This window comes from Lottia gigantea, assembly GCF_000327385.1.
Source record: "Lottia gigantea unplaced genomic scaffold LOTGIsca_11, whole genome shotgun sequence".
Lineage (NCBI taxonomy): Eukaryota > Metazoa > Mollusca > Gastropoda > Lottiidae > Lottia > Lottia gigantea.
In genome coordinates, this window is record NW_008707001.1 from 1320620 (window position 1) to 1334166 (window position 13547).

At 32.7% G+C, this 13547-nt stretch overlaps 1 protein-coding gene across 1 annotated transcript in view; it reads right to left on the bottom strand.

Moving 5' to 3' along the window:
• Positions 1-105: 105 nt before the first annotated feature.
• LOTGIDRAFT_156427 (hypothetical protein) overlaps positions 106-13547 on the bottom strand; it is a gene marked incomplete at both ends in the record, with an annotated part of 25111 nt that continues 11669 nt past the window's right edge. The window contains 3 exons of the mRNA XM_009047062.1: positions 106-134; positions 746-840; positions 1231-1340. Of these exons, the coding sequence (XP_009045310.1) occupies positions 106-134; positions 746-840; positions 1231-1340 (234 nt within the window). The remainder of the gene's footprint in view (positions 135-745; positions 841-1230; positions 1341-13547) is intronic.

Here is a 13547-nt window from a genome sequence, read left to right on the forward strand (position 1 = left end):
TCTCTCTCTTTTAGTGTTACGAGACAGAAGACTCTAGGCAGTGGTCGGGACAATTTCAGGCAACGCAAAAACATGTTATAGTATAAACACCTAAGAGTCTCGTCTCTAACACCTTCTAACATGTGATAAATCATCTACAAATTCAATATAAATAACATCATTTTTCTACCTAGAGAATTTCCTTACATAAATTATGAAATAGGGAAAAAAATGTTGAAAATAAACCATAAAATTTTGTTTAGAATTTTTTCCACCTATTTTCAAAATTTACATGTGAACTCTCTGTGACTCTAGCCTAGGATAAATCTACGTGCATTCAACCCCATATCTTACCAGCATCTCGATACTCCACTCCTGTATGTATAGGGTAGTTAAGTTTAAGAATAGAAAACATAGAATTCAAACAGAATAGAGTCTATAAATATTATTATGGTAAACAAGAGAAATTAGAATCATACAGGACAATGTTTTCAAATTAGAATTAAGAATAGAAAACATAGAATTCATACAATTGTTACAGAAATACGTAATAGTTTGATTATAATAAGTACAAATTCTGTGTTTAAGCATGGACATTTTACTTTAAATGATCTAATTTTACTTAGTTCCTTAAGCTAACTGTCAATCAAATGTCACATGATTGAGAATTTCTTAATGAAATAAACTTAATAGAAACTGTAGCCAATGCTGATTGGATAAAAAAAGGTGGGTTAAGCTCTAAAGAAATGATAAAACATAAACTAACCTATCCAGAATCTCTTTCCTCCCTTCGATTCCACCATATTTCCTACATATTCATTCTGATAATAGTTCTTTACAGCAACAATCATACCTCCATATCTAAAACAATAAATTACATCATCTAAATTCAATTTTAGAAATGAAACATAAGGGAGTTTTATTTATTACAGGCAACCCTATACATTGGGCAATGGAGGCAGCTGCAATTCTTTTCTTTCAACCATCTTAGTATCTTGCAGCCAGTGGCAGAGCCAAAGGTGGAGCAGAGGGGTCAATGCTTTCTCCTCTTTCCCTCCAATCTGTGTAAGACGGAACCTAGTTGGAATGACATATCTCAAGTATTTTACTGACAGGTTGAGAGCAATATTTCATAAATGTTTATCAGGTGTATTTAGTAGGTATTTAATTACTTTCAACTATAATCCAGACTAACATCAATACAGAACTCATTTCATAAATTCTAAAAACAGTGTATAATAATGTACTTACGCCTGACAAGTGGCTTTAGCTTGGTCCCAGGGGACAGGGTCGGAGAAATATTTATAACAATTATCATCTTTTACTTCCCAGCCTGGCTGACAATCTACCTTTATCTCTCTCTATAATTACACAAAAATATCTCATTAATACAATTATATATTTACTAAACTAATTAAACAATAATCAGAATAAACTTTAATGATAGGCCTATATTATCAAGAGTTTATTATACACAACATTTTAACAAATTACATATTTCACCTAACTATAACAATATAAAATACAGTCTGAAAGGAATACAGAGTTGTCCAATCTATATATCAAATAACAATTATAATAGCTAAGTGGATTATTTGAAGGGATGTTAAGTTAAAATAAAAAAGGGAGCTGCAACTTCTTGCAGTGAAGACAATTTAATTCAGGAGATTGTCCACCATTGGAATCAAGGATAAATTCATTTTCAAATTACAGAAGTTTGTTTTGATTAACACGATCATTTATGGTTTATCTTTAAGAAGGATAGCAGAAAAAAAGAAGTTAATTGTGGTCCGATGTGTATATTCAAGGGAGGTAATTCAATTCATTCAGATGTCTTTTAGGTGACTCTAAAGGTGTAAAACCCAATCTGTCCAGTGATTTTTAAAGAATGTACATAGTTCAATCAATTTAAAAACAACAAAACACCGTGGGTCGATGATTAGGTTTAGAAAATTTGGATTTTCCTCACAAATAATGCGTCAAGGGACATAATTCTGTTTATATATTCGCTCGCTTCTTATGTGAACATTGACTGTAATTTGCAGACTAACAGAGTTGGTGAATATGGTACTTGAAATTATATAAAATATGCCTAAAAAGGGTGAAAATGTGAATTTTACCAAGAATCTAACGACAGCTATGTCAATGTTCAATGTTACTATAAATAGAGAGAGACTAGATGATGGATGTTGTTATAATTATAGTGATGTTTGTGGTAAATATTTTACAATCCGTCTCCTTAGTCTATTTGATTAATATTACGCCTTTCGCAATTTCTCTCCTTAAGATATATCATAAAAATTATACAGTATGATTCTTTATCGGTAAGATACTGTTTCTTAACGCTATGAGAGATAAAAGCTGGAATAATCTTTTTCAAGATCAATTTTGAAAGAAAGATGATCATGTGACCTGTTCTTCAAAAAATCTCACGACCAATTTCTGTCGTAGATATTGTATTTCTCACAAATTCATTTTAGGGCCCTGATTGGCTATATTCGCTGGCATACAGTCCAATCATATCGCAGCATTCCGTGATATAAGAAAGCTGGCTATGGCCAGTCTAGTTTGTTATATTTTGGTATTTTGAAGATTGGTCTGGTATGAATTCAGATATTTTATGTGAGGTATATACGTAGATCCACAGAAAGCAAGCTGGATAATAAAGACTATATCAATATAAAGTCTATAGTTATAACTGTCAGTCAACAAATCATTCTATATTTCACCCCCCGGGCAGTGTTTGATTCACTGAATATCGGGGATAGTATTCCACTAGTCATACAGTGTGTCATATATTGAATTTATCTGAGCTATTTTTATATCAGACTCGATACTGGGTCAAATATGACAAATATTTTTCATTTTTTAAATTCATTTTGAAATATACTCGACATTTACTGCATCTTTTTGTTCTGTGAGTTTATTCTTTACTGAAGAAAAAATTGTTTTATTTCATTTTGAATAATTTCATATATATTTTAAAGTTTGAAAATGGCAGATTAGAGGTTAGGGTGGTTGAAAGGTTACTATTCAACAGAAGGCACTAGAGTAAAAGCTTGAAGTTGACAGTACTTTTTTATTTAAATTCAAGAACGTGAGGTAGTACTGCAGTGAAGCTCAAAATCGATTTCTGTTTTTGCATTTAAACTAGAAAGCTTAAAATGAAATGAAATGATCGGCGTTTTACGTCCTACTTTTCTGCAACCGTAATGCTGAAAGGGGGCAGTACTGTAGTGGGGCTCAAATTTAACTAAACTTTTTAAATTTGGACTCTTAAGAGTTTAAAGATTAGAGATTAAAAATGGCTCGACAGGGTTAGTGGTTTAATATCATATCAGGTGTTATTAAAAAAACCAGGTCAAATAGTTTGGGTATCAGGTTTACCGGTTAAGTTTTATCTCTGATTTGGGTCATTTCACAGGAATTTCACCTATCCCCAGTCGTTTTAACCCCTTTTTACCAGACGACATACCATGGTAGATAACTACATAAAGGGAAGTGAAAAATTGATGGGGCTCGTTTCCCTTATTGAAATGTAGTTTTTGCTATATAGGCTATCGTATGGGAAGAAATCTAATAAAATAGATCCAAATTTCGTTTCTTTATTTATTTTCTGAAATTTGATATTGCTACAATGTAGATAAAAAATAACTGGAAAAAAACGAAATTATTCTCTAATATTGATAAGATTAGTTTAACAGGTACTCGACATAAATTTTAAAAATGTCTAATTCTGAATTATGTTGTCCTTACCTCAGATCGAATATTGATCGATTATTATTGATTATTTCTATATGGTTTAGATTATATCGCATTGTTTAACTATCAGATTTATAATACAGTCCAAGAGATCGATTTCTTACCTGATTTATATTCACAATATTCTTATTACAGAATTATCAAATATAAATACAGTCAAACTTGTACGAACAGTCTCTTGTACGACAGTCTCTTGTACGAACAGTCTCTTGTATAATAAAATGATCTGGTTTATGGAGGAACTTTGTTTAACTTTAGACAGAGGTATACCTGTATGATCAAATGGTAGGGTGGGGAAACCAGGTATGCCTAAAAATATCACTGTACAGCTTGGCCTCTCATTAAGCAACCATATTCAGCAAATTTTGTCCCCCACTCCCTCCCTTCCCCACTCTAATCCCAATCGCGCACTTAGTGTTTTACTGTTATATTTAAAGGGTGAATATAAGAAAAGACAATAGATTAGAGTTGATTTCATTGCGCATTGAGTAATGTTTATTTCATTTTCATTAAGTAATGTTTATTTCATTGAGTAATGTTTATTTCATTGAGTAATGTTTATTTCATTAAGTAATGTTTATTTCATTGAGTAATGTTTATTTCATTGAGTAGTGTTTATTTCATTAAGTAATGTTTATTTCATTGAGTAATGTTTATTTCATTAAGTAATGTTTATTTCATTGAGTAATGTTTATTTCATTGAGTAATGTTTATTTCATTGAGTAATGTTTATTTCATTGAGTAATGTTTATTTCATTGAGTAGTGTTTATTTCATTAAGTAATGTTTATTTCATTAAGTAATGTTTATTTCATTGAGTAATGTTTATTTCATTGAGTAATGTTTATTTCATTGAGTAATGTTTATTTCATTAGTAAGTTATTCATATCGAGATTAATCATTAGAATTTTATTTAACAAGATTGTAAAAGAAATAGCTATGATTAAGAAAAACTCGCAATCGAAACATTGAATTAGTCAACTTTATTTTACACAGAAATCGAATTCCAATATTTAATAATCAGTTATTGATTTCTGTCAATATAGTCTCATATAACACTATAACACTATAACACTATTCTCATGTTAAATTATTCTACTTTGGGAACGCTTTGATCCACTATAAATACAAAAGAGTTTAACATATTACACTTCAATCCTTACTGCCATTTATTTTAATGAAGTTCATCTTATATTTTCTTCGTGCGTTTAGGATATAAAGCTGTTCATCGGGATTCGATTCAGTGGCCACAATTACCTGTAATAGCTTGTATATTTCTATAAATGTTGATTATAATTTGTACCTGCCCATTGACTTCACCGAATAGATAGTGATGCTTCAATGCAAGCTGGGAATTCAGGTAATTCGGGAACAATAAATGGTGTTCGATAATGACTACCTTTCACCAATGATCTACGCGTAATGTAGGTGATAAAAATAGATCACAGACATTAAAAGACAAGTTTGGAGCAGAAATGACGTCAAATTTTCCAATTATATGCATCTGTTGATTTATTTTTTGAAAAGTTAATGATGTTGCTATAGAACCCCGGAAATACCTAACGCCTCTCTGCAACTCGACAGAACATTCATTCATTCATTCATTCATTCATTCATTCATTCTAAAAATATCCATTACTAGTGGACAAGTGTTAATTCTACCGGGAGACTACAAATCGAGTTGTAATCAGACACCGCCCTTTTTTGTTATGTTGACAATAGAATACCTGTTACACATGAATCAACAAGTTGTATAGGATGGCTGTATTGGGTTGAAACAGGTCAAATACCCTCACCAATATTTTCCCATGGTGGGTGTTGGGTATGTTTGTTTGAGGATTATCTTGGCAATGTTGATATATATATAGAGGATTTAGACACGGCTTGGGTTTTGTTACATAAAATAACTAACAAATCAACTTAATGAATCGGTATTTTATATCCTACGTTTCTATTCCTTATAATGTTCACGAAGGCAAGCAGGGCCACGCAACGTGCACAAAGAGACTCTTAACCAGAACAGCGACATTTCTTTATTGAAGGTAGACGTTTCTAAATGGCGTTGGCGACACCTAGAACAATCCCTCGGGATATAAAAGGAAATGATATAACAGCTAAACAGCCGAACCTTTTTCATGTTTACACACTTCCGTGTCCACTCAACTAGTTTGATAGAAAAAATAATTCGTAAAAAATTTATAAAACGCAAAGTACATCTACATAAAAAGTAGGTCATTGATGACCTTCCAGATAGCGTTGGTGATACTAAAGCCAGTTCGTGTATTTCAGAGTACAAAATGCCCGAAATGAACTATATTACGACAAGTTCCAACCATACACAATGTCAAGGAAGAGCATCATAAAAACTAAATGAAAAGCGAGGTACATTTCCGTCAAAAGTAGGTCATTGATGACGTTCCAGATAGCGTTTGTGATACTAAAGACACCTCAGAGTACAAAATGCTCTAATGACAATGCAAAGTAACAAAATTACGACGAAATGGTGTTGACATAGCGTTTGTGAAGAGGTGTCTTGCTTGCTACAGAGAAGAGTTAACCCTTCTGTATTATTAGTAGTTTCTGTTGAAGACACAACCTTTCAGAGTACACAAATTTCACTTGACCCCTGAGTGCAATATTGTCCATCTTCATTGGTGTGGAAATGTCGAAAAATTCATCTTTAAATAAAAGTTTCCGTGTGATTAGCCTCGCATATAAAACTGGCTGGAAAAAAAAAACCCTTTCTGTATGATTGATAATGATGTACTTCCTCATGTAAAATGTTCATTAGCTGCTACCAATCTTTCGCCAATTTGTTGTTTTGGATTTCGGGTTTCGTTTTTCGGTTCGGATCGTTAGTAGTTAGTTTATTTAATATGATAAAGACGTTGGCTATTTTTAAGTAAATATCGTATTTTCAACTCCCAAAATTCTCATCAACCTAGTCTTATAAAACTTGTTGGAGAAAATTAAAATATCATTTTGAGATTGGTCAGTGGTTTGCAGACAAGCATTTTGTGGGATGTGAAGCGAATGGTCTATCATACAGCCCCCCTTTGTCTACGCAAGGCTGCGACGAAAGATATCCTCTTCGTAGACAGGAGAAGTCTTGGCGTCAGAGACTAAACGAATTGTGAAATTTCTCATTTTCTTATTTAAATTTCTTTATTCAAAATTGATCACAGATGACTGGTTATAAATTATATTAATAGAAAAGAGCTTGAAGTTTTACATCCTACTGTTCTGAACCTTATTGAGATTGTTGGGTATAAGGTTTTGTAAGAGATACTCTCTTATAAAAGCACTGGCCTAAGTCACAAGTAGAGTTTATGTATTCAGCAATGGAATACATCAGTTTGATAAGAAATTACCTACATCTAGAGAGATTTACAAGATAAACAAATAATTCAAAAAATGCAAAGCGATTGTTTCAGGGAGCTGATGACTGGGGATCTAATCTACCATGGACAAGAAAATTGTGTTATATAAGTTTATGAATGAAGGGATGTTGCACCTTAACTAACCATCACCTTACAGCGCGACAGGGCGATAGTCAAAATTGGGTCTTGTTTTCATAACATATAGCGACATTTATAATACTATCTAATAACAGGTTACATAACTTGAAAAAAGCGACTTCTTTATTCATATATTGACGTTTATCTTTCTTCAATCAGAAATATCTTAAATTATTTTTCTCGAATCAATGAAATCGTGCATTAGCTTTTAACTTGACACGCCCCAGAGATAGCTGAAATAGATCAAATTACTTTTCTTTATTGTGAAATTCTTCTAAGATTCAATTTTTCAATTAAAATGGCGATCCTTTTACTTCTTGATGTAGAATTGGATTATTAAAAGGGATTATGTAATTTGTAGAAACGTTGCGTATAGGCACAGACACCGAATACTTTACAGATAAATCTCCAATAGTGACCATGGACGCCTCCTTCTTCCTTCTTCATATCAAAAGAGAAGTAAATTGTAGAAACGCTGCGTACAGGGACAATACAACAAAAGCTGATTTTGTAAAAGCTTTATCTGCAATAAGAGATCATTGGACACCTCCCTCCCCCTTCTCCCTCCCACTAAGAACCTTCGTACCACACCCTCTGTCAACTTCCCTTTCAGAGAGTTCAAATATTTTCATAATGCTTATTTCACACTTTTTATGTGTCTTTATCTAATCTACATAACTATTGTGTTATTTTCTGAAATGCGAAACAGTGTTACATTGCTAGAAGCACTCGCCAACTTTCGACACGTTCCAATAAAACTATTAAAGTATTTTTAGCGAGCGCAAGCAGATCGTTTGTGATTTTGCATGAATGGAATACGAGTCAACGAAGCATATTCAGAAAACACTGGCCGTGGAAAAGGACATTTGTCTCCTACAACATGATTGGTGGTCCTTTAACAACCTATTAAAATCCCTTTCGTCACCTTTTTATCTGTGATAGATAAACAGTTTTATTGAAACAGTAAAACATCATATAACGATGTACAGCCTGAAGGTATCGTAATAATACATTGATAATGGCTATCGGTACAATAATACCCCCAGGGACACAATATACCCTCTCTCCCCTACTACTACAAACAGATAAAGATGTCTGTGGGATTTATTGCCGTATCTTTCTCATTGGGAAATATCTTATGGTGTTGTATTCGATATATGTACGCTTTTGACTATAGCTCATTAAACGCTGTTGCATAAGTCTCAAAGAGTTCACCTCACGCTGTTGCTTACTGCGTTTTATAAAGTCATTATCAAGATATTTTGTTACGGTTGCTAACTTGCCATTATTCCGCCTTGAAGCGTATAACCAAGTAAGCAGACTGGAAAAAGACTCAACTTATGTAATATAATTTAATGACCCTATGTTCTATATTGTATTGGGGTATGAAAAGATTTGTGTGAATTGAAATAAGATAATGGAGTATTTTAATATTACAGCTCTGCACTTAAAATGAACAATACCAAAAAAACAATTTTAATATTGTGAAGTCAAGTATAACTTAATGACATCTCATTAATACCCTTATACTGAAAATTTATGTTTCTCTTCCACGTAAGGACTATATTTTAACATAAATAAACCATGTACTAACGATCCTAAACGCAAAACGAAACCCGGATTTCAAAGCAACATATAGGTAGCAGCTAATGATCTTTTCACATGAGGAAGTATATCAATAATAAGTGAGTAAGTATTTCATAATGAAAAGTGATTTCAGGTGTTTAGAGGAGTAAGCATAAAATACCATGTAAACCGCCACACTGCTTTGACCTCCAATATGATAATCTGCTGAGACGATCCCTAACCTTCACAGAACACGCTTCATCACCCCCAATAATCAGCCGCGGGTTGCTAACCCCACGGCAAGGACAAACAACAGGTTGTCAAGTGGCTTATCCGAACAATAAAAACAGTAAAAACATGTCTCAGCGTTCATTATCATTGACCACCATCTAGAGAGTTGACAATGTTTGGAAAGGGATCAAGGTAATAAAGGAGATAATACAAGATCGTGATATCGTACATCACGATCTGTACATTACGATAACAAGGGTGAAATCAAACAACCAGCTTCAGCTTTCAGTATCACTCGCCACGATCTAGAAAATAATGTTGACAATAAAATAGAATACCAGATATCGTTCATCGTGATCTGTACATTTTATAGTGTTATGAAAGAAGTTTGTTTTCACAATGAAGGACGAAGATAAGCTCCAGATTTCTTTATCTGTAACCACGATCTACACAGATGGCAATGTTGGGCATCCAGTAGAACGTCACTGAAAAAGCTGTACCAAGCTGTATCGGTCAATATCTAGCGAGGTGTATAATTATTGTCAGTTAATAGTATGATTACGGTGCATATCAACCCTTACTAGACAGGCTAGAGCATTTTGGAGGACCACTAAAAATCGGCCACACATGATTGTATCCACAGTTCACAACCTGATCACAATAGATGTCAAATATTGTCCCAACATCTTTCAATGCTCGCGAACCCTTTTCAATATTCTCGACATGCCGAATTGAGTTTGTTATTTCTATAATAGACGGGTTTTTCTTTCAAATGTCCTTTTCAGCCTATAATTATCAGAGTTTGAACTGTGTAATATCTTATTTCAAACAGATACCGTTCTTTTACTTGTTTTAATGCAAATAACAAATTTGATATTGAAATTATCTCACCGCTAGGGCATGTCAAATTAACCAACAAAAGTTTAGAAAGGTATCATGTCTCTAAAATCCAAATCATTTATGTGGACCCACTAAAGGCATAAATATCTTGAGACAGCATCCAATATATAAAAGGCACTTATTTCATTTCATTTTAAATTTCAGATCGTAGCCATGCTAATTCCTTAGAGTGTTACACAAATTTCAAATAAAGTAAAACAAATAGTTAAAACTCTCATTAGACTACCAGTAATTGCTAATGAACCATTGTTTTGTCAAACTGACATTAGAGATGAGAGTATATTTGGAGATGAATATATTAATTTGGTACTTTGTGTAACATTTGATTTAGGTGATCAATAGGTTACATTACTGGATCGACTATAACACTTATACCCTTGTGAACACTAAAGAGAACATCTTGATTGCTGGAAGGTTTAGAAGAAATCCTCGAAAACACTTTGGAGACTAATACAAAACCCCTCTTTTAACACCTTCAATCTTGTGAATACTCTACAAACACAAAGGTAACACTAAAGAAAACATCTTGATTGCTAAAAAATCACCTTCTGGACACTTTAGAAAACACCTTCGACAATACTTTGAACACTTGTACAAGACCTCATTTTAACACCTTCGAAAACATCTTGTGAACACCTATAAACACAACGGTAACACTTGATAATACAAGATAGCACTTCAGTAACAATTTGACCAAATGAACACTTAATGTAATAACGCCATGTTAACACTCTAGAAAAACTATAAAGATCATGATAACACTCGACAATATAATAATACACTTACATTCTCTTCAGGAAAGCTATATAAACATCTTTTAGATAATACCAGTGAATGTTATAATATTTTGAGGATTGCTTTCACTTGTAAATTGGTCGCCTATTGTAAGTTACAGTAAATGATCTACCTGGATAAAATGACAATTCAGGGGCTATATTTTGTGTCAACGAAAGTAACTCTAGAAGTCGTGTAAATGTTAATTGTGGTTTATGGACATACGAAAAAAATCGTTTCCAGATACCTGTGTTAGACGACAGCTTCCTGTGCCCGTGTGCTTCCCAAATAACCCGACATTCCTTTTAAATTAGATAAAAATGCGCGTGCTTTAAACATTACAGATTGCGATTCTAGAACAATGTTAACATCCTTGAGTGGCATTTAGTTACTGGGGTATGTATAACTGGACACAATTATATAGATAACAATTTCTTTAATAAATAACTTGTGATGTTTCGACGATCATTGCTTGATAAAGACGAAATCATCATCGTGGAAACCTTGTTATCCATATAATTGTGTCCAGTTAGAACAATGTTATCAAATTATAATGAGTAATTAGAGAAAGTCTTTGAAACAATGTCACTAGTCAATGCACGTGCATAATTCAGTCTAACCTACTTTACATATCTTTAACGTGACTAACAATTTACTGTTAAAATATTCAAGATTTATTTTTTATGATTATTTAATATGAGGAAATTCATCACAGGGTTGTAATATACACCATGTAATTTAATAAGAGGGCTATGACTTAACGACCTGGTACGACACGGTTGGCGGTAACGTGATAAGGTGGGCTGTTCTGTCTATTGTCTAACACCTATAATCACAGGTAGTTGGCATCCCTGTGAAACTCGCTACGATCTCCTCGGTTCTCCTTTTGGATTAACCAAGCGAACATGTGACCCTTTTAACATGGTCGTTTCAATGAATAACAGTCTGTGCTTGATGAAATGGTAATATTTTGTGGTGAACTGTTCAGTTGTTTCTAGAAAAGTTGATTTCTGTTGAGTCTTCCAGCCCTTCTTTGTTGTCTTCAGCTCTATAACTTCGATTGAAATCATTGCGTCAGGGATCTTTGGATTGCAGAAAACATGACCACGTCAGATTATCACGTCAGGTCGCCGACATGCAAAGGCTAGAAAACATTTTTGAACCCCTTTAATTTTCCCAATAAATATGAAAACCAGTATTTCGTCACTTTATATGGCGATACAGTCAACCTTAAAATGCAACATTGTGAAAAAATACCACGGTTTTATATTTAGGGAGCATTTCCATTTGAAAGAGAACTTTCAAACTCGTGTGCTAAAAACACGTAACATTTGCACTTTATGACCACGGGGCGTGAAAAAGAACGGTTAATAGTCGGTTTAGTAGTGTGAAGGGGCCTTTATTGTCTAATAATAAGGTTGAAAGGGTATTTAAAATCCTTCATAAACGAGTCCCCTGCTATTTCAGTTCATTGAATAAAATCGTCAATAGTCTATTCTGTATTGAACCGTGTCACCTTACAGATCTTTTTATAAAGTCTGTTGTGAATTCTTCCGGGTCTTTTGGTTTATAGAAATGTTCACTTGAAATATCAATGGTAAAGTACTTGAAACGTGGAGTATTACGCCCTTTTCAGTTGGTCTACTCAGGACCACATATACAGAGTAACCGTTCACTTTTCCCGTTCACTTTTTTGTACACTGCATGGCTTAGCCTGTTTCTAATAGCCGAATCCGGTACATACATCTAGGATATAAAAAAGTCTTATCTCATTTTCAATTTATTATATAGCTATATTAGGCACAGAGACGCAGGAAGTTGATCTATTGATATATTTCTAACTATTGATATATATTATAACTATTGATATATATTCTAACTATTGATATATATTCTAACTATTGATATATATTCTAACTATTGATATATATTCTAACTATTGATATATATTCTAACTATTGATATATATTCTAACTATTGATATATATTCTAACTATCGATATATATTCTAACTATTGATATATATTCTAACTATTGATATATATTCTAACTATCGATATATATTCTAACTATCGATATATATTATAACTATTGATATATATTATAACTATTGATATATATTCTAACTATTGATATATATTCTAACTATCGATATATATTCTAACTATTGATATATATTCTAACTATTGATATATATTCAAACTATTGATATATATTCTAACTATTGATATATATTCTAACTATTGATATATATTCAAACTATTGATATATATTCTAACTATTGATATATATTCTAACTATTGATATATATTCTAACTATCGATATATATTCTAACTATCGATATATATTCTAACTATCGATATATATTCTAACTATTGATATATATTCTAACTATTGATATATATTCTAACTATTGATATATATTCTAACTATCAATTGATATTGATGACTATAGTAAAGTTGTATTTATTATAAAATTTGAATACGGATCTTAATAATAAAACTGGTATACTGTCGGCAATAATCCGGTATAATATACAATATTACAGGTTATTACATGTAGCTCAAGATAATCTTTGTTATTCTGATTAATATACATATCCAGTTATAACGACTACGTCAGGGTGTGTGTGTTGGGAGGGGGGAGGGGTTGTGCAGATACTACAGTAGGGAATGTCATTACATAACCTGTAATTTCATGTAGCTCAGGTTAATCTTATAATTCTTATAAGAATTATGAATAGTCATATAATCTAGTAATAACTATTAGTAAGGGGGCTGAAAGAGGGGGGGGGGGGGGGGGGGGGGGGGGGGCAA